The sequence below is a fragment of the Clupea harengus genome, chromosome 4 (assembly GCF_900700415.2).
Source record: "Clupea harengus chromosome 4, Ch_v2.0.2, whole genome shotgun sequence".
Taxonomy (NCBI): Eukaryota; Metazoa; Chordata; class Actinopteri; order Clupeiformes; family Clupeidae; genus Clupea; species Clupea harengus.
In genome coordinates, this window is record NC_045155.1 from 15,896,726 (window position 1) to 15,923,773 (window position 27,048).

The following is a 27,048-nucleotide window of genomic DNA, read 5'->3' on the forward strand; positions in this document are numbered from 1 at the left end:
GAAAAAAACATGAACCGGGTACGCCGATCCTGGGGGAGTCCATCTACTGTTGGACCATGCCCTGTCTCAGCATCCCTGCCACAGCCACTGTTTGAATGTGATGCAATCGGTCTGCCCATACTAATATGAGCTGATAAAAGGCAACTGAGAGGTGCGGAAGAGAGGGACCAGCAGCTCAGACTGGCAGATGACTGAACCAGGGTCAGCTTTGTTTCCCCTTTTGCATCGCGTTTCTACACGTTAGCTCCCTCCATCTCTCCCTTTGGGTGTTGCCACACAGATAACAGTGGGACCCGTTTCAGGACAGTATGCCTTACCGAGTCAGGAGGCAGGGGAGGGATAGCACAGGGTCTGCAGATGGAGCCGTGAGGTGGTCTTTCTCCTGCCCTCCCCCCACTGCATCTTAGTTAGCAGCCTTCAGAGTCTGGCCTGTGCCAGTGACCAGTCTCATCTGCCAGTGGTCAACATGGCTGATGGCATTTCCTCCAACAGAACAAGCGACCAGGTCCCTTTAGTCAATGTCTTTTGTCTTCACACAGCTGTTGGCGTCAGGTCATTGTGCACACATGTTTGGTGTGTCCGTGCTTGCCATAACTTAGCCCCACTGCTGTATGGAACCGCCCAGAAGTGTGACCCAACGACACCCAGAGCCCCCCAGCACCCCCACACCACAACGCCCCGTCACAACAAATGCCTTGTGTTAGCCAAATGAGCAGGAAGCGACCGTAGTTAGAGACGAGCTTTGTGTTCAGTGCAGTGAAGTTGCTGTGCAGCTATGGAGATGCCTCTGCACGCTCACAGTTCCCTGCAGGGGATCTGGCTTCATCATAGTCTTTTATGTCTCGTTGCTTCTCTTTCACTTCGGTGTATCAAGCCGGAGAGCTCACACACACACACACCCTCTCTGAAACAGCTACTGTGTTTTCTTTGTTTTTTTTGTATGTCACAAACACAGTTGAATAAATGTAATTGATGTATATAAACTTGTTTCTTTATCTGTTTTTTTTTTTTTACCACTACAAATGTTTTTAACCATCATTCTGTATGAACTTATCTGTTTTTGTATATTCTCTTAGATTTCTTTTTTTATACGTATTTCACTTTTCTTTCCTTTCTTTCTTTTGATTGCAGTGTTTTTTTTAGTTTTTTTTTATGTTGTTCAACACACACAAGAAAGCCATTTGAGTTTATAGTAAACTCCAAGGAATTCTAAGCCTATGGCCAATACATCTAATCACTGTTTATGGTTGAATACATAGTTGTTGTACACAATTTCCCCAACATTCATAAAAAAACACACACTCCAAAACCCATAAATGTGCACACAAATAGAAAACAAAACCCTGTCTGCATCCAAAATCCGTCATGCTCCGGTGCTCTCCAGATAGCTCAATCCCCCACTGACTGTGTTGTCCTCGCTGGTCTATACCTGGTGCTGCGTCAGATCCCCTTAGTCCACTGTCTGGGTGAGAGACAGAGCCACCAGCCCCGCGGCCCTATCGGATGAGGGGAGGAAGGCGAGTGCCCGGCAGTCCAACCAAAAATAAACACACGTATCCGCCTAACCAACCTCTCCGCATTTGCGTTCTCCGTTTCGAGTTATTCACTTTCAGAAACACCCACTCCTGAGAGCTCAGGCTAGGGGACGGCAGTCAGAGCGCAGATATACTATTGGGGATAGAGAGATAGAGAGAGAGAGAGAGAACGAAACTAAGCCATAGGAGGTGATTGCATCAGCAGGCAAAACCCTGGCTGGGTGATGAACGGTTGAAGTAGGACAAGGTGCCATCACGGGAGGGTGAGCGTGAGAGTGAAGATCATGGACTGAGAGATTTTCTCCTCTTATTTATTTTTTTATTTATTGATGAGGGAAAAATAGGATTGTTTCTGTATGTTGTGGAAGCGGCCTCTCTTGACTGCAGGCTGTCAGCGGGGCTTAGTGGAGTGAAGCTGGCTGTGTAGGGATCCGTGCTTCTGTCTGGAAGGAGATTTCTGACTTTGATTTTGGTTGTTGTAGTAGTGGGCATTGATTAACTTGTGTGTGTGTGTGTTTGTGTGGTAGCGCACATGTGTTTGTGTGTGTGTGTGTCTGCGCACTTGCTCTGATTTTAAGTTGCAGAAAGTTAATTGTGTTGGTCAACAGTGCCCTCTAGTGTAGTGAGGGAGACTTGCAGACAGGTTCTCCACCGTGTACGCCGGGAAACTTCAGATACTGATTCCATTACATGGGAATAAATGATGTTTTGCTTTGCATTCCAGTCATTTTGTATGTGATAAGGATTATGAGCAGTAGAGTTAACAGACTAAACTAATCAAATTTTTTATAAAAGAGCTGAACCACATGCAAATGAGGATTTAATTTTTCCAGGTGGCAGCCAATCAGGATATGATATGACAAAACATTCATAATTCATCACTCCCACATGTGAAGCCATAAACAACGGCGCAAATTTGATATGCCCATAATATCAGTGTCAGGTTTTGTTGTGTTGTAGGACTTCGTATAGTAAGCACATGAAACTACATTAGTTGAAAACACATTCTGAGAACACTGAACTTGCCTACACAGCAACTCTAATTCCTGCTCTAACCCAACCCAACCCAACCTAAACTGCGACAAACCCTCAAAGCAGAGTGAAGTTTTGCGAAGGAGGCTATTCTCTCCAATGTGATGGAAACAGACTATAAGAAGTGCTGGCCACTGGAAAGTAGGGCAAAGTTAATTTCTGGCAGGCCACACATCTTGGGACCTCACACAAACCCACAGAGTGTGTTGCATACTAAACAGCAAGCAAGCAAGGCAGGGCTAGTGTTCGTGCTAGGAGCAGACAAAACTCAGTCTAATTGGAGACGTCCTATGTTACTGACATTTGTGTGTACATAATGTAGTAATTGCTTGAAGCTAAATGGCTAAACAAGTTAGATAAAATATATATGTACAATTGGAGCTTTTTTTGCATGTGTCTTTTTTATAACGGACAAAGTAATTATATAACAAATATCATACAGAACATTTTAAAAACGTGTAGCAGCCCGCATGACAGAGGTTGTTTTCCAGAGGAGTTTCTGGAGTGTACTATACTCACATCGAATCAAGAGGAAAAATAAAACATCCTAAACAAAAACAGAAAAAAATACACAATCATTGCACAGTTAGAGTTTTTTTGTAAACTGTCAACAGCACAAATATTTTGTATTGTTGTTTGTACCATTTTGTACCAAAAAGAGAAAAAAACGCATAAGAAAAAAAAGGGAAAAAGTTTCTTGTTTTAAGCGTGTGTTTCTAGTGCCACTGCAATCTTGGTTTCCAAATCCAGTTGAGTGTGAGTATGTACGCAGCCTTGCAGATCAATGGTGTAATATAGAAGCTGGACTGGCCCATCCCCTGCCAGTGTCCCTGTGTTATATAAATAAAGTTTCCCCTCATTTTAAATACCTTGGCGTCTGTGTGCTTCTTTGCACTTTCACCAGAGTTCATGATTTCCACGTATATAGGCGTGTGCAACAACAATCATACTTCCTGAATTAGAACTACTGGTAGATGCAGCATATTTTGCAATGACAGAAGACTTCACTTGCGCTCATGCCCAAACACATATCCATTTTCTATTGTTTTATTGGATTATAGAGATTTTAAATGACATATCAATTGACCACTTTTGAAGTAGCAGCAGTCTCTAATAAAATGGCAGTAAAGTATCAATATGACAGATGAGAGCTAACCAATGGTGGGAACTCACCATTCATTTCCTGCAATAAAATGCACTGATAAAACAGATACAGTACTCGACTCTGTTAGACTTCACACTGTTCCTACCCATCCATTCCAACAGCCACATTTTGTATGGTTCATAAAGTTCCTTACGCTGGAACAATCAATTCTGCTGGAGCAGATCACTTGAAGATGCAGAGAAGAAATCTTGGGCATATGTGATTTGTTAAAAGCATTTTATTATGGTCTTGGGATGACTGAACACAATTCTGTTTCGGACCCCCTCCCCCATACAGGGTAGCACACCCCCTTGCCATAGTCCTGTGCAAATGACAAGATAATGGGATTACAAGAATCAATCTTCTTCTGTTCAGGCATCAGGGAACTTACCTGTGCAGGGAGGCAGTGTGCAGGGTCTTTGAGGATGGCCTTAGTCTGAACATCATCAATTTCAATGTGCTCTGCCAACCGCTGTCATTAGAGTCCAGGGCAGTCTGGCAACAGTTGTTTTCCTGGACGTGTAACAGCAAGTTTTAGAAGCTCCAATTCCCATGAACCATGCAAGGGCATCAAGGAGTTACAATCACTTTTTAGAACATACATTAATTCGGTCACTAGTATTCCCATCCATTCAATTAGGAGTTTGGCCTGTCTTTTCTTCATTTGTCAAATCCTACTGCTACAACTAGAATGCACGCTGCCATATCAAAACATTGAGCGACACTGGAAACATTTTCCAACACGTTTCAGGGAAATGCTATGTTGTTCACATGACAATAGAGAGTAGCAGGGGATTATCAGTAGACTTAAAGTCAATAACTCAACCAAGGAAAACAGGATTGCTTAAGGAGAAAGAGACCAAATAAGAGTCTGGATCTCCCTCCATTTGTCTCCAAGCGGGCATGTACCTGCCTCAAGATCTGTCAGACAGTACACCCTCCGTCTTCAATAAAAAAGGCATCATCTGCCACATTGATTTTAATGACTGTCTGCCAGGTCTGTCTGCACAAACAAATCATTAGTCAATCAAAACATCTGTCTGCGTTTTGAGCAAGGGGTGCAATGACTTTCTGTAACCACCGAAGCAAAACCCCACAATCTATTCTCTCCTCAATTATTTAAACCTTTTTTTCTCTCCATGAAACACGTGGTGTGCCTTCTTTAATTATGATAAATCAATAGGGGGTGGATGAATTAATCTAGAGACTCAAAATCCATAATAGACTTGAAGTTGGAAACGTAACCCCCGCATGGTCACACACACATACACAAATATGCACACATGCCTCCATTTACATCCTACTCATATTTAGTAGTATCAGGACCATTTTCCTCCCATTTCTGTGGTAAAGTATGTGATATTGTATATGACTCCCAGCTAGCATTGCTTAATATCAGCGTGGACAAACACTCTGTGCAAACATGGGGAATGTGCCACTGGGAGTACACATCAAATAAAAACGGAAAAACATCCAAATGATCTCTAAAATTTAAATAGGCTTTACATCATTTGAACATAAAATGTTCACCATATTCATGGTGTAAAAAAAACAACCTTTCCTCATCAAAAATAAATCTCACATTACTGAAAATAAATGTCCTTATACAGCCACATTGACTCATGTACCAGTATTTCTTTTCATGTTGGTACATACATTGAATATGAGACACCAGTCCAATGGCTGTGGTTTAACACCACCACCCCCTCAGGCTTGTCTATTTCGTGGACTAATCCAGTTGACCACAGCAATTTCCTCCACACACAGAAACAAGCATGGGAGTGTGTTCACACTGGGGAGCAGAACACAATAAGCCGCCGCCAATGTCAAACAGCCACTTTTTAGACAGATGGAGGCGGGTCATCTGAACAAACAACGTAGCGTTACCGAGCTAACTTGTCTTTTCATCCATTTATTTTTCATCATAATATTTTCCATTCTCTATGTGCAGATAGCCAACCACTTCATAGTGATCTCCAGTGCTCTCAGAACACATGTTTGTGAGTGGAAAGTAGACATGCTGTCAAATAATAATATCCATCTGTACCCAGTGTGCAACACAGCATTACAGCGTTCTGTGTAAAATAAGCTTTATTGTATTTAGAAACCAAGCCAAAATGTTAGAAAAATGATACCCTATTATCCTATTGTGGACTGGTGTATTCATCTTATCTTAAAATAGAAAGTTAAGAATGGAATTAGTGATAACATGGTCTGTAACTCTCAAACCCATAGAGCAGGTAGGTCTCCCATGTCGGGCAGTACCAGGGCACAGGAAGAAGGAGCTGGGAGACATGAACTTCATGGAGCCCACACCGCTGGTCAGGGAATTAATGCTCTAATGCCTGACAAAGAAAAATTTCAAATGTATGTGTCACATAAACAAGTCGTGACAACTTGTCCATACAAGTAAGGCCTTTTTCCACACATCTAGGCACACTCTTTTTCTCTCTCCCCCCCCCCCCCACACACACACACACACACACAAACAAACACATTTGTAGGAGTTCAAAAGTCATTAGGGAGAAGATGAGTTTCTGGCTCACTCTTCTAAATGTTGTTTTCCTGCTGGATCGGAGGTGCACAGGGGGAGCAATCACACATTAAGCCTGACAAATGTTATGTGCTTGATAATGACAGAAGCCCCGAACACATCATTATTACCTAAAATTACTTACCGAACCAACTCTTACGGTGAGCCGAGTTTCAATGCTTAATGAAAATAGCTTGACAGAGAGCTAAAGAGCATTTCACAGTAAATGAGTTCATTATCCTCTCAGTTTTTCCACATATCTTCAGATACCACACAGAGCCGAACTGTTTATTTACAGACCTCGTTAGCAGCCATGCCCCTCTTTTGACCTTTGCGTATGAGTGATAAAGATTATTCATTAATGCGCTTCGTTAATCTAGTTTTCTCTTGTTGTTAATGTATTTATGCAGTGCTTGTGAATGTCATTTTTTGACAGGTTGTACCCCTACATATTTGAAGAGGCTCTTAACTAAACAAGGAAGCAGTGTATAGAGTTTACAGATTTATAGAGTTAAATATTTTGCAAAGTCCGTGTATCAAAAGTGTACAGCATTTCAGCAATTTCAGAGCCAGTCTCTCAAACTTTCCTCATAAGGAAAATAGAGACAGAAAGGTGGGGAGAGTAAAAGACACAGAGAGAGATAGAGAAATAATGGGAGTGAATAAGAAAGAAAGAAAGAAAGGAAAAAGAAAGGAAGAAAGAAAGAAGGAAAAAAAGAGAGAGATGCTTTGGAGGGGTGTGTGTGGAAAAGTGTTCATATTGACTTGGTGGAATCTGTGGAATCACGTGAACAGCATGAAAGTGCCCTTTGGGCGTCCCTCAGCCTCATCCTCTCACGCCGTCTTCCATGCAGCCCCCCAGTGTGAAGATGGATTCAATTGTAATGGCTGGCGGGGAGGGGGCAGAGAGGGAAGCAAGGCCCGAGAAGGGGGGGGCAGAAAATAGCCACTCATAACGGATTTCCTCCCTGATATATGGCTGGAGATAGCCGGCCACAACACATATTCCCTGAGGAGATGGAGCAAATGCAGACGAGGAGGTGGATGTGGGGGGTAGGGTGGGGTGGGGTGGGGAGTCAGGACTGTGTTCTAGTATGAGGGGTTCTGTGTGCAAGGGAGGAGGGGGGGGGGGGTAGCATCACTAACATAATAAGGCAAAGCAATTGTTTCTATTGATTTTATTGTCTCACATATGGCCAGATTGATTTGAATGTGCAGTGGGTTATATGCAAAGAGCCACATGACCCTGGGATGAACTCCTCCAAGACACTTCTATCACACCAAAGCTCGGTAAGAGTGATGCCCGAAGCCTCGATTCCACCACTAAGCAGCAAGTTCAAACAGTCAGCAGGACAAATGGCATTCTGCCATTACTCCTCAATGTACTGGTATTACCCTATATTTCCTTCAGTATCATCCACATGTTAAGAGTTGCCCAAATCCAATATGCTCTAAACTGATTAGAGGAATATGCAGCCAAGGCCTGGGTCCAAATCATGCAGCCTTGGTGACCACACTCTGGAGAATCCAAATGTGTTTCCACTGATTCACCTATATAAAATAAATATATTTTCACAACACAATGAGGATCTAATACCTTCTTTTGAATATGTCGTTTAAAAAAAAAAATTCTTGGTCCAATCCACAGAAGAGACACTTTCACCTCAATCACTACACATGACATTTCAACGACACTTCTGTGTATCAATGCCATATTATCAGACAGAGACTGTCAATCATACACTAAGAAATGTTAAAAATGTTCTTCTTCAGAGGGAGGCAGCCTGTTTTAAATTGGAGGAGGACAGCATCTAACAATACTCAACAGAGATGTCATATCCAGTATTAGGAGAGAAAAATCAAAGCTAATTTGAGATTATTGTTTTTCACGGCGGTAAAGGCTACATAACTGCATTGACTAGCGTAGAGGTCAGCGGCAGTGAGACTTTGCTGGCTCTCTCCTGGGAGGAAATCTAATAGTGCCGTTTCTTGCGCCCTGTTTCCTCTCTCTTCTCCTTCTTTTTTGAAGAAAAGTAATCTGATCAGGATGGAGGTGAACCAACTCTCAAGGGGATCCTATCAGGCCAGAAAACCTATAGGCATGAAGCTACTGTATGAGAGAGGGGGAGATAGAGATAGAGATAGAAAGAGAGAGAGAGGGAGATAGAGATAGAATGAGAGAGAGAGAGAGGGAGGGAGATTCTAAGCAGAGTATGGTTGAAGAATATTTGAATCCAATCGAACCAATGACCATTTATAAATGTGAGACAGCTTAAGTAATTGAGAAAACATCTGTGACTGTGACAGCAACTTAGAACGTATACATAAATGTAAATGGATGTACTTTCGACTTACTTTCATAACGTGTGTGTGTGTGTGAGAGTGTGAGTGAGTGAGTGAGTGAGTGAGTGAGAGAGAGAGAGAGAGAGAGAGAGAGGGAAAGAGAGAGAGAGAGAGAGTTCTGTGGCAGCAAAGTTGTGAGATATTCACCAAGAAGATGGAAACGGACTAATTATTGTCCTGAGTTGCAGCTGCCCTGTTCATGGGTACAGCTGGCCTCTCCGTGTGCACTGTAAGAATAAAAAACATCAATACAGACAACATACAAGAGCCATGCTGTCAATCTATAATGTGAACCACTCCCGTATGTACACGTTTGCAATGTCAATTTGCCAGCACAGTTTCAAACAGTGTGGAGCAGTGGAGAGTGGAGCGTGGAGCAGTGCCTGGGCCGACCTTATTAATAAAGGTCATCTGTAATGACCTCTGGGCTGGAGTTTCACTGGCCTGAGATCTTGGAGGACTCATTTTGAAAGACTTAAGAAGACCTCTTTTATCTTCACCGTGTGTCAACCCATCAGAAGGCTTTGATTTAAAAAAAAAAAAATATTCTGATGCAGATTTAATGGTGATGAGGCTCTCCTGCTGGGCCACAGACCACAGACTGACACATGCATGAGAAATGAGGGACAGCAGGACATCCAAAAAAAACTTTTTTATGTTCACAGTTCCCCATGATTCTGGCTGTTAATGGTTTAGAAAATGAGATTGTCGGGCTAAGAGCAACTATTGATGCTGCACATGTTCAATGGCATTACAGAAAGTAGCTCTGTAGGTTTGCCGGCAACAACTGGCAAACGTTTCTCTGCAGAGTAGCGTGTCTGGAATTAGCACACTCTCCTCACATCACTTACAACTGACCCTCTATTCAGAGAGCGGTTTCAAATTTATGCACAACTCGATTCAGTGGGCAGGTAATGGCCGTGATCATTCATTGCACATTATGTCCTCTGTCTAACAGCTAGACAGCATCTGGAGAGGGCTATCTGCTGCTGCTGCTGCTGCTGCTGCAACACCTGACACAAAACAGGCTACAGCCAAGGATATGGTCCATGCAAATTCTCTTTTGTTTTAGTACCCTTTTTATCCAGATGCATATTTTTTTTTCAGATTATCCAAACACATTGGAGTGTTATTGTGGCTGCCATAACAGACTGTTATCAGTACACTTGTGTATTTTGATGTAAAGGACTGTGAAGTTGTGCTCGCAAATGAGGGAGACCCACCGCTTTCTCACGCAGACTGCGCTTGTAATTGATAGCCGCTTGGCATGGTTGCTGCACCCGGCGATTTGTAGAATCCATAAAAAGAGATGTCAGGGTAATTATGTTTGTCGTGATATATTGAAAGCAGGAATCGGTAAGCTAATCAGAGAAGCTGACAGCTGCAGCGTACAGATGCTATCAGACCCCTTGTCCAAGGCAATGAAATGAAAGCAGGTCATTTTAACAGGTAACAGCTGTTCGTGGCTAATTTGTTCAATTAGGAGAGAGGCTGGCAGAGGTTGCAGCAAGAATCAGGGAGACATCTATTCTCATGTTCTTTCCCCTCTCTCAAGCAAGAATACGGTTATTTATTGGCCATAACCTTTATTTGTATATCTATTTGTTGTTTAATGCCGAGTCTGTGGATTAGCCATTAGGGGGTTTAGTGCAACCATTTTTCATTTCAGAATATCTCTGTATTGTTTATTACCAAGGCCTCTAAAATACTCAAAACCAGATTCCCCCAAAGTGGTCTGAGCTGGTCCACTGAATAGGCTAGATAGAGAAAAAGACCTTCACATCAAGCACCTGCAACACCATCTGTAAACTGTCAGTCAGACGCAGAAAAATATGTACAGTATAAACTGGGGGGTTGTGATTGACAAACAGACAAACAGTCTTGGATTCTGGTCTGGGGCTGCATTTCCACTGTCCATATAACAGTTTTACAGTTTTACAGGTTCTCTCTCATATACTGTTCATAGCCAAGCTTAGATGTCTGGCAAGGTGCAAACTCTGATATAAGGCTACTTAAAAACCCCAGTCTCCCACACCTAATCTGGCTCTCCTCTTCCCCCTATTTGCACATCATGCACATTAAGTAGCCTAATCCATAAAAAGAGTGCCTATATCAACCAGTTTTCCAGAAAATGCCAGTGCCGGAGCCAAGACCAAATTGTAAGTGATGCATTTTGCGGCACAGAATTCATCATTGAAACAAATGGCACTTCCGAGATTTACAGATGATTCAATCATCACATTATGTTGACTCATTTGTGCCTTTCAAGAAAATGATGTAGGTATTTTGAAGAGAAATAGATAAGCAGAACTGCTCTAGTCATATTGTCCAGACTTTCTTATTTTCACTTGATTAACTTAACTTTTACTTTCATTTATGTACTAAATGAAATAGACTAGCTGACTGCACAGTAAGTGCATTTTGTTTGTTTGTTGTTTATTTTTTTGTCCCGTTTAACAAGCATGCCCTGATCATTAACAGATTTACAGACTTCTACTGCACATTTATTTATTTATTTTATTTATTTGCTCCAGCAAAGATCTAATTTAAACTTCACCCACGTTTTGTATTTAGCACAGTTGTTTTGTTTTTTTTGGGCTTTTTATGCCTTTATTTGGATAGGACAGTTGAAGTTATGCAAGGAAGCGAGGCGGAAAAAGTTTTGGGAAATGGCATCAGGCCAGACTTGAACCTGTGTCCCATCGGGCAATGTAGCCCATAAGTGGGGGACTTTATCGGCTTGCGCCACCGTGCCCAAGAACAGTTGTTTAACCCCAAAGAACTCAAACAAAATGTTACATCATTTCCCGAAAATGGCATGTGTATGTATTTGTTTAGATCCATGGAATGTCCTTGACATATTTTTTACCCCTTAAAACGTAAAGTGAAGGCAGGAGAAGACAATTACTGGCTTGACAGATTTTCTTTCACACAAGGTAAGAAGACCCATACAGATATGTACTCTCATTAACACTTCAATTATGGTTTGTTAGATTCTTTAAACTATTTAAAGTTGACCTTTTTCAATATTCTGTTGTAGAAACAAGACTATAAAACTTGCATTCTTGCAGGAGGAGATTTGAATGAATGGCACAACATTATGACTTAGACATTACATATAAGTACTAGACTCTGGTTTCATGTCAACATAATTTAAACATTAAATATTTTCCTGCAAAGCTGCAAAGTAATGTAAAGCTTGTTAGGGGTAAATATCTACAAGCTAATTAAAATCAATGTGAGTATATGAACATATTTCCTTTCTTTGTGGGACGAGACCTGGTCACTGCCTAAATCTAACAATACTCATTACCACACACTGAACAGTGCATGGAGACAAAACAGCAGCAAAACTTAACATGCACAGCTTTAGTGAAAAACTTAAACAGCACTCAAAACAATTCAAAACTTCTGCTGAAGCATACATCACCCGCTTGATAAACCGAAAATACTCACAATACAACATTAGCTTTCCCCTGACATGAGTGCATGCAATGACAACCAAGCTGACCTCACTGGGTGATCAAAGTCTAAGAGCCACTGTCAGTCAATTGAGCCTCAGTGGACTATCTGACCATTCAAACTGGATGACACCAGCAGACCCAGCTGCCTAGGGAAAACAGGGGCTCCCTCTGCAACCGAGTAGAATCGTCACATTCACATGGTGCAGCAAATCTGAACTAATTAAATACAAATAGGCTACCTCCCCAAAAATAAGGACTACACTCCCCAAGGTTCCGAATTCAAAGAGCAAAGAGACACATTGGTGCCTCTTGGGAGACAGATGTCTGTTGCCAGCGGTGACAGATGTTTGTTGCCAGCAGCGGCATGTGTAGGCTTCGGTGTGCAAGCCTTACAAACAGAAAAGCAGACAGTGACCAAAATCCAAGATCAACCCATCAAAAGTTTATAAAGGCAACATCACTGAAGATATTGCTGCAACTGTGTATTTTTGTACCGTGTGTGTGTGTGTGAGAGAGAGAGAGAGAGAGAGAGAGAGAGAGAGAGAGAGAGAGAGAGAGTGTGTGTGTGTGTGCCTCTCTGTGTGCACACATACAAGAGGAGGTTGCTCCATTTGCACAATGTTTTTATGTCCACATTGGTCATGTCATTACTTTCTTTGTTTTCAGCTTGCTTTTCCATTTTTAGATGGAGAGAGAGATGACCATGACACGGCGATTCAAATCAAAAACATTCTTGTTTTTTGCACTTACCATACATCTGTATTCCACCTGCTGCACAGGTAACAACAGACGTTAAGGCACCATTCACGCCAATCATAACTCTGTGTACGTGTAAGCGTCTACATGTTTGTGTAGCCAGAGAGTGTGTGTATTTATAAGTGTATTAAGCAACATTTTGTTCCTCTGACATGATGTATTTCACGTGGAAAAAATGTGCCACTACCACGCCTCTGCCTAACTTACTACAAATCATATGAACTACATTCTGGCACTAGTGCTGCTTCATTAGTATTGGTTCACTAGAGGTATTCATTCAGCCTCTAGGGCAGCAGGTTAGATTATGACAATGGTGATGTGCCTTTACATTATTCCATAACATGATAGAAATGTCTTCCCATGCCAGAGCTGCCCTCTGATGACCGCCTGCTTAAACCATGTCCAGAGGGTCAGATCAGTGTTAAAGATCCTGCAGTTTCTAATACCTCCTGCCATTGTCGTCAAGGATACCAAGGGAGTGCATGTAACCAGGACATCGACGAGTGCTCAGTAGGTGAGAGCTAGCCAGAAAGAAGAACCTGGTGTGACGTGAGCGTGACATGATGTGATACACACTGCACTATTTATTTCATTAATTTAATTTAATATTGGGTTTTCCATTAGTTTGTTTTGCCTTATTTTGTTAACATGAATCAGGTGCACATGAATTATGTTAAGTTATTTTGGCCTTTTGGCTTGTGTTTATTTGTTTCATGTTTCCACTTAATAATTGAATTATGCATGTGACACATCGGGGCAGCGTTCCCTGGGTACGCTGTGTGTCTTGTCTCGTGTCATCCTGTCAATTGGTTTTAAATGATCACCTGTCTCTACATTCGTACAGTGATGTGGATTTAGTGGCCTCTAGTGGTGAGGTGACTAATTGCAACCAACTGAATATCTCTCCCTTATCCCTTTCTTTCCAAGTGTGAAGGAGAATGTACCGTTAGGTGCCAGTAGCTACTTCCAAAATGATGTCATTGTCTGCGACTGCATTGTGTAGCCATAATATGTCTCAAGTTATGAGGTTACTTTAGATTAGTTACAGTTATAGTATTTAGCCGATGCTTTTGTCCAAAGCGACTTACAAAACAAATAAACAGAAAAAATAAAATACATTAAAAAAAAAAAACAGCAATGTATATTAAGGAATTAAGTTCTAAGCATAATGGATTTTTTTTCTTTTTCGTTTAGTCCGTAAGTCATAGCTTCCACAGACTGTAAATGGTTTGGCTGTGTTAGTTGTTGGCTGACATGAGCTTTTTTGTTTAACATTACACTTTTCCGGGAAATAATTTTCAGCAGCTATGGGCGAACTTTGATAACGCCACCAGGTCTTTTGGGTCCAAATAACAAAGATAAATTCTAGTTTTGGCACATAAATGTAAAATTGCAATCCTGGCAGCAATTAGATTTCATCATTGACATAAGGGAAAGGTTACTTGTATTAGTAACTATGCCCATGGCCATGTTTTAGCTAGAGCTGTCAAACAGCAAATTACATTTAGATTGGTAGGCTAAATTACCTGTCCAGCAGAAAAGAGGAAACTTTGGTGTCACTCAAAAAAACATTTCTCCCTCATCTGCAAATTCCACGGCCACACCTATGTTTATCCAATGTTTTCTGCCATTGCCATTGTCCTGATTTCATTTTGGTTCATGTTTTTGCTCATCAACAAGAATTCACACTCCCTTGCTTTCTCCTGTCTGTTGTTGGACTGTAATGTGATGAAACTATGCTCAGACAATGAAAACAGTGTAACCACCACCCACCAACCCCTGTCGAGGCTAACTTACAGCAGAGAGTTAAAGTACACACAATCTGGTTGATTGAGGCAGCTAGGTTTGGTCAGGGTGATGTGTGAAACACAGTGATTGGTTTCTTTCTGGCTTATTTCTGACTGTATTTCAGGCTCCAACCCTTGTGAGTACGGTGGGCGCTGCATCAACAGTTTGGGTTCCTACAGGTGCCAGTGTCTGCTGGGTTTTATGGGGTCCCACTGTGAACTGGATGTGAATCAGTGTGCATCAGGTCCCTGCAAGAACAATGCCACCTGCCTTAATTTGATTGGAAAATACAAATGTATCTGCAAATCAGGTAATATATTTACGTAATTACGTCCAGTTCATTTTTGTTCAAGCAAATGGAGCTTTAGTTTTATCATTGTTATGATTGCCATCCCACTCTTTCTCTCTCTGTCTTCTTTTTTTTTTAGGTTTTGTTGGTCCTCAGTGTCAAGGTGTTGTTTGTGGTCAGCAGGTGTGTCAAAATGGTGGTACGTGTCTAACAACAAGAGGAGGCAATTTCTGCAGATGTGTGAATGGCTGGACTGGAGATGACTGCAGTGAGAACATTGATGATTGCCAAGATGCAGCTTGTTCAGAAGGATCAACTTGCCGTGACAGAGTTGGATCGTTCTCCTGTATATGTCCACCAGGGCGCACTGGTGAGAACTTGTTTGTGTGTTCATGTGTGTACAGTAGGTGTGTGGACCTCTCCACTGGAACAGAAACACCTGCATAAAAGCAGCAGCTTCTTGATAAACAACGCAATATGCCTTGACCAAATTGGACAATACAAGTGTATCTGTGAACCAGGTAGAATATGTTTTCATTTGTAGTAAACGTTTGGTCTCTCTTTTTTCATTAGACACAACAGAAGTGAATATAGAAACAAACTACAGAAATGCATTCAGTTCTGTCAATTAAAGCTCAAAAGTACTCAAATGGTGATCATTACAATCTAGAAGTAAAAAAGTAGGCAAAAGCTGGAAAAGCTAGAAAAAGGTGAATGTAGATTTGTGTCTGTTTATGTCTAGATTATTTTTGCAGCCAAGGGAGTCAAGTGTGAACCCCCTATAACACAGAGAATGCAATACTTTGTTAATCTGTTCTGGGCTTTGTCTGTGATCCAAAAACTGATTGATACCAGGAAATCTGGCAAAATCTGGCAAACTTTGGGCCTAGTTTATTGGGCAGTTACATAACAAAACATGTTTTGTGGCTCTCTAGAACAATGTGTATGAAAGCAGCAGTATATAGGTATAGGTGAAAACAAGCACTCTAACTACTGAAAAGCCATATCAAATCCTTACAATCTAGAAACTATTTTTACAAACTGCCAGGTTGGAGGATACAAATGTATCTCTAAACAGGGTCAAATATTTCTTCTAGGTCCTAATTGACTATGGATATATAGCTATGACCTATTGAGTACAACTGTAACTTTTTCAGTGAATGAAAAGAGTCTCTATCTCAGGTTTTGCTGGTCCTCACTGTGAGAATGTTGTTTGCGGTAAGGACATATAATATGTCATAATGGGGGAACGTGTAAAAACCCAGAGCGGATCCATTTGTCATTGTGGTGAACTCTGGTCATGTAACACAAACAAATTCACTAGAGAGTTAAGACATAATCCAAAACTGCTTTAAGAGGACATATAGACACACACGCTCTGCTTTGTTCCTAGGTCAGTACTGCACAGAGACGGACTGCAGTTCTCTTGGAGGGTGTCAGAATGGTGGTACGTGTGTAAAAACATTGGGAGAGACGTACTGCAGATGTGTGAATGGCTGGACTGGAGATGACTGCAGTGAGAACATTGATGATTGCCAAGATGCAGCTTGTGCACAAGGATCAACTTGCCATGACAGAGTTGCATCGTTCATCTGTGTATGTCAACCAGGGCGCACTGGTGAGAACTTGTGTGTGTGTTCATGTGTGTACAGTGTATGTGTGTGTTTGTGTGTGGACCTCTCCACTGGAACAAAAACACCTGCATAATAGCAGCAGCTTCTTGATAAATTCAGAGATACGCCATACCCTCGACATACCATACTCTCAGCAATATATAGTGTTCTTCCTACACTTAACAAATAGCCTTTTCTTAAACTGAACAGGAAAGATGTCCAGTATGTCTCCATCACTGTAGTCATTCGGTAATGATAAGTCAGAATTTTCAGTTGGAGGCTTCTTCAGCTCCATTGTGATGAAGACCACTACAAGAAGTCATTCATGCCTATCACTCTGTGCAGTGGTTCTCCTCTGTGTCGGGAGAGGGTCCTCTTCCGACTATTACTCTTCAGTGCAGCCTACATTAAATGTGTGCAGTGTAGTACAGTTCCAGTTGTATCTTAAATCTCTTCTAGTGAGCGTCGTTTGGCACTGCCGTCTGTGCAAGTACGGCAGTCCAGACTATTCTCATTTGTATTTCCACGTTGGTGGAATGAACTGCTAAGCACTACCAGAGCAGGGGCGTCCCTCTCTACCTTTAAAAAGCTTTTGAAGACCCAACTCTTCAGAGAGCACTTCCCGTCCTAACTTGCACTTCGACTAGTGCGTAACTTGCAATTACAGCAGTTACATTTCTGCACTTCTTTTTCTTTTTTCTTTTCATTTTGTTATATTCCTTATGTAAAGTAGAATTTATTGTTACACCAGGTTCTATTGCTCGTAGCTTGACTATTCTCTCCCTTGTACGTCGCTTTGGACAAAAGCGTCCTTTTAAATGACTTAATGTAAATTTGTCATCCATCTGTCTATCTGTCTGCCAGTCTATCTCAGTAGAGTTGTATCTGAAGCAAAAACCCAACTACTTTAGGAGGTTCTAAATGACAGTAAAATTGAAACAATAATAAGAGCAGTTAACAATGTCTATTCATCTGAGTCAGTCTTCATACACTAATAACTGCAGCCATGGGGAGGGACTTTCATGTTGTTCAACTGGAGTGGAGTCACTGGAATCACATACTGTTACATCATGGTCAAAAATGTGATGTCAGTGAAATTGTGTTCTCTGTGTATTAATTCTTCACAGGTCTGTTGTGTCATTTGGAAGATGCGTGCATAACCAGTCCGTGTCCAAAAGGGAGCCATTGTGACACAAACCCAGTTAATGGAAAAGCCTTCTGCTACTGTCCTTTAGGGTATGTGGGTCCTGACTGCAGTATGGACGTTAATGAGTGCTTGTTGGGTAAGACACTGGTTATTTCTTTAAACTTTACACATTAAATATAATCTATATTTCATTTGGGGCCTGAATTTACATGCCAAATCCAAATGTACACTTTCCAAAACAAAAAAAAACAATAAATAAATAAAATAAGAAACCAATGTCTGCTGTAGTTCTATGAAGACTACTAACCTAAATGACAGGAATTATTCCACATCGCTCTTCACTCTGTTAGCTTTCTTATATCCTGAACTGCACTCTTATGTTTACGTACTGCATAACTTATGTTTATGCAGTAAACCACGACCCGTCAGTTAGATGTGGGATGTGTGTGTCTTTCAGGTGCTAACCCATGTGAGCATGGAGGGGCCTGCATCAACACTGTTGGGTCCTTCTCCTGTGAGTGTCAAGCTGGTTATGTGGGACCCCGCTGTGAGCGAGACATCAACGAGTGTGCATCCAATCCCTGCCAAAACAACGCAATATGCCTTGACCAAATTGGACAATACAAGTGTATCTGTGAACCAGGTAGATTATGTTTGCATTTGTAGTAAACATTTAGTCTCTCTTTTTTTCATTAGACACAACAGAAGTGAATATAGAAACAAACTACAGAAATGCATTCAGTTCTGTCAATTCAAGCTCAAAAGTACTCAAATGGTGATCATTACAATCTAGAAGTAAAGAATTCAGGGGTGCAAACTCATCAGGGATGAAAAAGGTGACAACGATGCGAACCCCCTAGGAGGGTCCGGGACATGCTCCCCGGGGGAATATATTTTATATATAAGAACATTTTGCACATTTTAAAGTTCAATGCATCAATCTGGTGCACTTTGACAACAAAATTATGAGGCTAGATCTATGAAAAACTTTGTGCTGTTGTATACAATTTTGTGCTCTGGTAACAGTTTAATCATAAACATTCCTGTGTTGAATGTTGCACGGGCACAGGCCAACCCAACAACCCACCCCAATACCCTCCCGACCACCCACTCCAGTCCACTTCACCAAAGCACATTACGTCACAGATCTCCATCAGGCATTAAGCCAAAAAAAGGGCCAACTATAGGAACAGAAAATCAACAGAGGCTGCATCAGGCATGGCCTAGCTTCTCCGTGTTCTTGAACAACTGTGACAGTGGGAACAAATATTCTTTTCCCTTTACATTACTCTTTGAGTCTAGCTTGTCAGGACAAGGCCCATTTGCACCTGACTCCTAGTTGAGCCACAGTCATGGCATCCTCCTCCTAAAATTCTCTCATTCTGAAACCAAACTGAAGTAGCAGAGTGGTAAGTTTGTTCAGTTGCAGTGAAGCGTCCGACAGTAGAAAACGGTTCATACACATACCTCATGAAAAGTAAAAGTCATCATGAAAAGTAAAAAACAAATAATGATAAAATAAATATTAATATGTATCTGATCTTGACGAGCTGCGCCTCATCTAAAATTGTGCAATCCCTCACACACTGGGTTGAGCGCATGACTTTTGCTTTCTCATGGTTTGTCATCACTGAAATATTTGTATACACTTTTATTAAATGTCGTTTGTATCCATATAATAGGTAATGTAATGTATTTCAGAAGAAGCTATTTAGTCTTGCTGATCTGTCATAAAACCACAGTGAAAAAGCACATAGGGGAGGCAAACCTAACCTCTGCCTCAATGAAGGGGGCGTGCGATAGCCTGGAAAATGGACTTCCAATCCAGTGAAGTGATAGATAAATACATAATGGGAGACCAATGCCAGAGGTAAAAGGTTTGCTTCAAACGACAGGACAGAAGATAACTTTAGCAGCTAAACTCCGGACCAAACTCGGCTGACTTTTAAGTAAATGTGCATTTTTCTGCGTTTTCACGCTTAGATTTTTCAAAAGTTACTGAGAAAAAGACACTGTACTATCCGATAACACCGTTATTGTAACCAGCAAAAAATAGTTGATGTGATTTGCGAGGCGTCTGTCAGCCAACTGTCTGACATTAGCACGTTAGCCCACGTTAGATAGTATAACGCTCTTGCAGCGTACCAACGTCACACGTTACCGTAAATGCCATCTTAAAAAGGCCGCTCGAAAACCAACGCTTTCACCCGAAAGACATGTCTTGTAATACACCTGTCTATTACGGCAGCAGAAGACCCGAAATAAAAAGCGTGCCTGTCATGGTGACATGGGGTTGGCCAAACGAACAAGCTTGAAAAAAATATTCATGACAGCTTGCGTTCGCAGATTACTTGGAGGACCCCCCCCCCCCCCCCCCCCCTCCCTAAAAATATATTTTTTTGCAGATCTACACGAATCACACAAATGACCTATTTTGGATCAAAAACGGCGAATTTCGCCGAAAGGTGACGAGTTTGCACCCCTGGAATTAGGCAAAAGCTGGAAAAGGTGAATGTAGATTTGTGTCTCTTTACGTCTAGATTATTTTTGCAGCCAACAGCCAAGGAGTCAAGTGTGAACCCCCTATTCCACCAAGAAATCAATTCTTTGTTAATTTGTTATGGGCTTTGTCTGTGATCCGAAAACTGATTGATACAAGGAAATCTGGCAATCTTTGGGCAAGTTTATTGGTCAGTTACATAACAAAACATGTTTTGTGGCTCTCTAGTACAATGTGTATGAAAGCAGCAGTACGTAGGTATAGGCGAAAACAAGCAATCTAATTACTGAAAAGGCATATCAAATCCTTTCAATCTAGAAACTATTCTTACAAACTCTGCCAGGTTGGAGGATACAAATGTATCTCCAAACAGGGTCAAATATTTCTTCTAGGTCCTGATTGACTATGGATATATAGCTATGACCTATTGAGTACAACTTTAACTTTTTCAGTGTATGAAAAGAGTCTCTATCCCAGATTTTGCTGGTCCCCACTGTGAGAATGTTGTTTGCGGTAAGGACATATAATATGTCATAATGGGGGAACATGTGTAAAAACTAGTGCTGTCAAACGATAAAAATATTTAATCGCGATTAATCGCATTTATGTCATAGTTAACTAAAAATTAATCGCGATTAATCGCACATTTTTATCTATTCTAAATGTCCCTTCGTTTATTTATTTTTTCCATCATTTTATTTTTATTTTAATGCCCTTATCAACATGGAAAAGTGGATTGGCTTGCTTTATGCAACTGTTTTATTTTATTGAAAACCAACATTGCCAAACAGGGCGGTACAAAATAAAATTATAAAGTGCACATTTCAGGTAAACAAGGACTCAGCCTATAGTGCAGTTAAACCATGGCTTAATATTTTCTTTTTTTCAAGTTTACTGGGAACATAGCAGTGAGGCCTCTTATTTCAGAAACAATGAACCGTAACAGTTAGATTACCAATAAAAGGTAAGCCTACTACTTATTTGCTTTCAGCCAGCTGCCTGTTGACATTTTCAGACAACAATGAAGCTCGCTTCTTTTGCACAACACAACTTTTAAAAGTAAACTTTCCATTCAGAAGCTTTTTTTTATCATCCATTTCGCCGTATCGCGCTCACCATTCACTCAAACCGTAACATTAGCCTACTACACAGTTTGCCAGGCCAAAAAGAACGTAAATCTAAAAATAAAAAATAAATCGCGTTAATCTTGCGATAAAAAAATGAACGGTGTTAAAATGGGTTTGCGTTAACGCCATTAATAACGCGTTAAACTGACAGCACTATTATTAACATTAACGAAAAAAAACTGAACTAGGTGTAAATTTATTTTTCGTTAACTGAAATAAAAATAGAAACAAGGCTTCATAAAAAAACGATAACTAACAAACTATATTGTGTCTTTACAAAACTAACTAAAATAAAACAGAATTATAGAGAAAATGTCTTTAGTTTTCGTCTTTGTCAATGTATTTCATACATAGCGTAAGTCTATCTTCCGCTGTACCACTTTTAGTACCCGCCCCTCGCCTGGTATCATGGCGGTAAAAGTCGGGAGAAAGTGACAGTCCTATTTGGGATTACCTCGAACAGTGACGTGCGGTGAGGTTCGTGACTAGTGAGGCACTGACTCTTTTAGAGTCAGATTTACAAATATATATAAACCCAATAGAGTATCTTAAATCACCATTCAATTAGCAGCGTGCACATTGACTAATGGTTGTTTTTCATATCAGCATTCTTTACACACACATAGGTAAGGTACATACAGTTGGCAGCTGCTAGCTTGTGATGAAGTTGTGTTAATATGTGTGAATATGCACTCATGAATATGAACTCTTTTATACGAAGTTGCACAGGCACCCTGAGGGTTTCTACCTTTTCCCATAAAAATGTTAAGAGGTAAATGGAGGAGACTATAACTTCTGCTAGATTATTTCACAAATATAAGTGTAGAAGAAGAGCAACGGCAGAACAATCATAAACCCGCACGCTCCCTTCATTGAGGCAGAGAGGTACTGTTTGCCTCCCCTCCGTGCTTTTTCACTGCGGTTTTATGTCAGATCAGCAAGACTAAATAGGTTCTACACATGCGCTCAACCCAGTTTGTGAGGGATCGCGCAACCTGAGATGAGGCACAGCTCGTCGCTGCCTCACCGTCTCGCTGTCAGGACAGGACATCCGCAAATTCTGACTGACACACATCTTTCACAGTTGTCTTTTGAAGATGGCCTTATCATCTGTCCTAAGTGAATAATTTTTTTTTAAATGGTATGTTTTGTTGAAATTGTATTACTTATTATAGCTTATATCTACTATTCATTTTGAGCATTTTGTTTTGCAAGCAAAAAATTAAGCTTGCCTGACTGGCCCCCCTTGGACTGTTGCATTCCGCGGTAAAGACTAAAACTAATAAAAACTAAACTCAAACTAAGCATTTTCAAAAAATAAACTAGCAAACCCGCTCTAAAAAACGAATTAAAACCAAACTGAAAACAAAAAGTCAAAACAAAATAAAAATAAAACTAGTGAAAAATGCAAAACTATAATACCGTAAATCCTCAAATAGTGGCCGGGGCTTTTATTTACTTAGGCTGCACAGCGCACCGGCAGGCTTGTATTAGGGGCAGGCCTTTATTTCTTACTGCTCTTCAGAATGCTCAAAAAAGTTCCGTTGATTTGAAGGGGGCACCCCAATGTTAACAGGTCTGTCATTTTTTTATATTCACCACCTCGAAAAGTTAATGACGGCTGTCATTGGCAACGGGTTTTGTGCTTCAAATTCACATCTTTCATATTATTCCGCAAGAAGTCCGTCATGTAACATAGCGGAAAGTCATTTTAACTTAAAGTCAGCAAGTAATGGGTTGCTACGCAACACCTGGGACGTTAAAGTTCTATTAGCCTGAAGAAAAAAAAAATTCTTAGCGGAAATCACAAAACGGCAACAAAATCATTAAAAAGAGGTATTTTGGAGGAATGTCTTCTATCGTTTAGGCAAGTAACTGCATAATAACAAATTCGCCTTGTAGGCTGAAACATTTCTTTTTTTATTGCAAACAGCCATGCAATTAGCCAACAACATTAAACATGAGGAGAACATGTATTTATGAAATGCATTCAATTAAATTGTGATGTCTGCTTTGTGCTGATGAACTGATGCTGGTAGGCTACAGTAAAATAGGCTACCGGTACGTTTTTTTTTTACCCCCGGCTTGTATACGGGGCCCGACCTGTATTTGTCAGTATCAACCACGCGCCCGGCTACTATCTGAAGCCCGGCCTCTAATTGAATCCCGGTCTTTATTTGAGGATTTACGGTAACCTTGGTTCAGACATAGGCAACGTCTTGGTGTCGGACCTTTGGAATACATGTCCTTGACCAATGAAGAACTGATATCAACCATGAGGGAGATTTCCACAAGTACCCCGAATGCTGGTGAGAGATATGTAATTGGAAGTCTAGGGGCTCGCGGAATCCGTATTCAGCGCTGGAGGATCCATCAAATTCTGCAGGAGATTTCCACCCTCACCACAACAAAGAGGCCTCCACCTCCGCCCCAATCTCCTCTCTGTCTCCATCTCTTCCCTCCACTCAACCTCACACCACTTCTCCTCCCTCCAGGCAATATGTTTGGAATATTAAATCCATTGTTGTTTGATTGTTTGTTAATATGTTTAAATGTTTGTTTTAAAAAGTTCATTCAAAATTTATAAATAGTTTGAGTAAATAAGTTTTAATGAAAAAAATAAATTTGTTGCAAAAAAAAAACCTGTCAGACGGTCAATGAGACGCAGTCAAGCCATTTGCCGAAGGGTTTACAGTGTGCACACTCCAAACGAGTTATGGTATGTGTGCTATGGGCCATCGACAGGTCTATTCTTACAAGTTATGGCTTGCCTAACGTTACTGTTTGTGATCCCTGTGTTGTTTATTCCTGTACAATTTTGATTTAAACTCCTATACCCTATCCTATACCTATGCCCTAGATTAGAACTAACTGACTTCCCCAACCGAGGACAGGCTTAGCTCCATTGAGCCAGAATAAAACAATTTAGGTCTACTCATAATGAACAGCCAAATATCATCAATATTCAAAATGCTTTACTTTGTTATCTATCATGAGGTCAATCTCTGAGTGTGTGTGATCAACACGATCATTTTGATACATATTTTACACCGTTCCTCGTTCCTGCTTTCACAATAAAAGTCCCACAGGTATTTTCAAATAGATGTAAATACGTTGATAAAAGTGATCGTGTTTATCACACACACTCAGGGGATTGGCCACATGATAGCTAACAAGATAAACAAGTAGAGAATTTTGAATATTGTTGATATTTGGCTGTTCTCCATGAGTGAATTGTTTTATTGCTCAATGAAGATCTTGCCTGGCTATCAGTTGGGGAAGCCAGCTACACTATAACTGAAACTAATGGACAAATAACACAAAAATATAACATTTTACCCTAAGGATTCATTAAGATCTCGCAAAAATATTTTTGCCCCATAGAGATGGATCACTTGTATAATGGGATCCTACATAATTCTCTGTTTTTCCAGGATTGTAACAGCTGTTACTTCTTTCTTTTATACAGGCATATTGACGGGAACCATATGTTGGTGAGGTGGAGAATGGTGTTCCATGGCTGTGTGGATGGGTACAGTCGCACCATCATATACCTTCAGTGCCTCAACAATAACAGGGCATCAAGTGTTTTAAACCTGTTTCAGCAGGGCGTATCTGACTTTGGACTGCCTTCAAGAATATGGAGCGACAATGGAAGGGAAAATATAGAGGTTGCCCGATATATGCTGAACAGTAGAGGGTTGAATAGAAGAAGCATGATCACAACCAAAGAATAGAGAGGCTAACTAAACCGAGTCGTTTCATACTACTTCTCTGACTTATTTACCTAACATATTGTCCTTTGCAACTGGAGCATCTTTGTTACCGCCTATTGGCTTTTCTCCAACTCCCTCCGTCCAGTTCATTCGTAAAGAAGATGACGACTTCTCCTCTACACCAATGTTCCCTGTGGCCAACACATGTGTTAACTGCATCAAGTTGCCACTACATGTGTCATACCAACTGTTCAAGGAGAAGTTTGACTTTGCATTAGGAAACACATATGGGTTTGGCAGGGCATAAACGTATGCTCTGTATGAATTTCTGTGTCTCTGTTACGTCCTCCGGTCCCTAGGGGTCGCTATTTTCCCTTGTGCCTATTTTGTTGCTTCGCCTATTGCTTTGTTTGTGTGCAGGTGTTGCCTGTCAGCCAGGGGCGGAGCCCGATACGTTCTAAGACCGGGATGGCCGTCCAGAACGGTCTCATTCGACCGCGTGCCCCCACGCTATCCGGGCCTTCCTCGTTTTCCTATTTTGACATTCAAATTCTCCTGTGTTCTATTTCGCCTTTTTGTTATTAAAACCCCTTAGACACGAGCCCCTTCTGTTTTCTCTTCATTTGTTGTGTTTCAGAATAGCTGGTTCGTAACAGTCTCACTTTCTCTGCCTTTCTCTGTGTCAGTCTGTCTATGAAAAAAAGTAAAAAATACAACTGTTGCATTTCTTAATGCCCACTTCCCCTTAAAATGATATTGCCTTCTGCAGTTAAGTTTTCAATTATAAAAGAACATTGAGTCATGGTATATTTTATATTTCCACCGCAATTCAACTGACTCAGACAACCTATGTTTTTAACAAATTTATTTTGAACATGTCTCGTATTTATACTGTTTCATATCAACTGTTTAAGGTAAGACAATTTGAATTTAGGCAATTAGGCGTGAACATAGTATCATGCTCTGTATCTCATGTTATCTGTCTCTTGTATGTCTCTCTCCGCATGTCTGTGTCTGTCTGTCTCTCTCCGTCTCTCCCCTTCTGTCTCTTATCAGTCCGTCTCTTATGTGTCTGTCTGTCTGAGCCTGCTGCAATGTCTGTGTCTGTCTGTCTCTCTCCGTCTCTTATGTGTCTGTCTGTTTCTGTCTGTCTGTCTGAGCCTGCTGCAAGGGGCTACAGTGTTCTCCACCACTAATTTGGAGAGTGCATACTTTCAGTTGCCATTGACAGTCGTGACCTGACCGCCTTCATCACGCACAAAGGACTCTTTAGGTTTTGTCCCTTATGGACTGGCCTCTGCACCTGCCTTTCAGAAGATGCTGGCGACTATATTTAAAGGCTTACCTAATGTTGCTAACTACCTAGATGATGTCATTGTGTGGGGTCGCACACAAGCTACACACGATAAGACACTGAAAGCTGTGCTACAGCGTTTGAAAGATGCAGGGCTACAACTGAATACATCAAAGTCCCACTTCAACAGGTCAAGTCTGATTTTCCTTGGACATACAGTGACTGCCGAAGACATTCAGCCAGACAAGGCCCACATCACCGCTGTTCTACATGCTCCAGCTTCTACTGATGCAGGCAAGTTGCGTTCATTTTTAGGACTTTTGTCATGGTACATTAAGTTCATTCCGAGCTTTGCTACAGTAGTAGAGCCTCTGCGTCAGTGCATTTGTCAGGACAGTGAGTTCAGCTGGTCAGAGGATGCACAGAACAGTTTTGAGACAGTGAAAAAGCTGCTAGTGGGCGGGGCGCTAGGAGTAGACGTGTTTTCCGTGAGCTGCCAAGTGCAATGTTATTTTTTTTATATAAAGCACAGTGTAACGAATATTTTGCGAAATACCTTTCATACCATACTTGTAAAACTTTAAGATGACGTTTGCATCGTATCCTGCCTGAAAATGACTGATCCTCGATCCAGACGTGAGACTTCGAAGACTACTAGCACTACTCGCCCAAAGCCAGAGAGCATGGCTAAAGGTAGCGCTAACAATAGTGAAGTGACTAATGTAAGCAGGTGGTTTAAGTGAAAGACAACGTGGGGGCGGGGTCCA

General features: G+C 41.1%; 1 protein-coding gene across 1 annotated transcript; it reads left to right on the forward strand.

The window, feature by feature from the left end:
• The first annotated feature begins 13,167 nt into the window (after positions 1-13,167).
• On the forward strand, positions 13,168-18,366 carry LOC116220210 (neurogenic locus notch homolog protein 1-like). The gene is made up of 4 exons (XM_042707522.1): positions 13,168-13,321; positions 14,720-14,905; positions 15,024-15,325; positions 18,074-18,366. The coding sequence occupies exons 1-4, from the start codon at positions 13,168-13,170 to the stop codon at positions 18,308-18,310; spliced, it is 879 nt and encodes a 292-aa protein (XP_042563456.1). The 3' UTR covers positions 18,311-18,366.
• Positions 18,367-27,048: the final 8,682 nt, after the last annotated feature.

Coding starts and splice junctions, on each gene's coding strand:
- LOC116220210 (XM_042707522.1), top strand. CDS start 13,168: ATGCCAGAGCTGCCCTCTGATGACCGCCTGCTTAAACCATGTCCAGAG. Junction 14,906..15,023: donor CAAATGTATCTGCAAATCAG/GTAATATATTTA, acceptor TTTTTTTTTTAG/GTTTTGTTGGTCCTCAGTGT. Junction 15,326..18,073: donor CCACTGGAACAGAAACACCT/GCATAAAAGCAG, acceptor ACGACCCGTCAG/TTAGATGTGGGATGTGTGTG.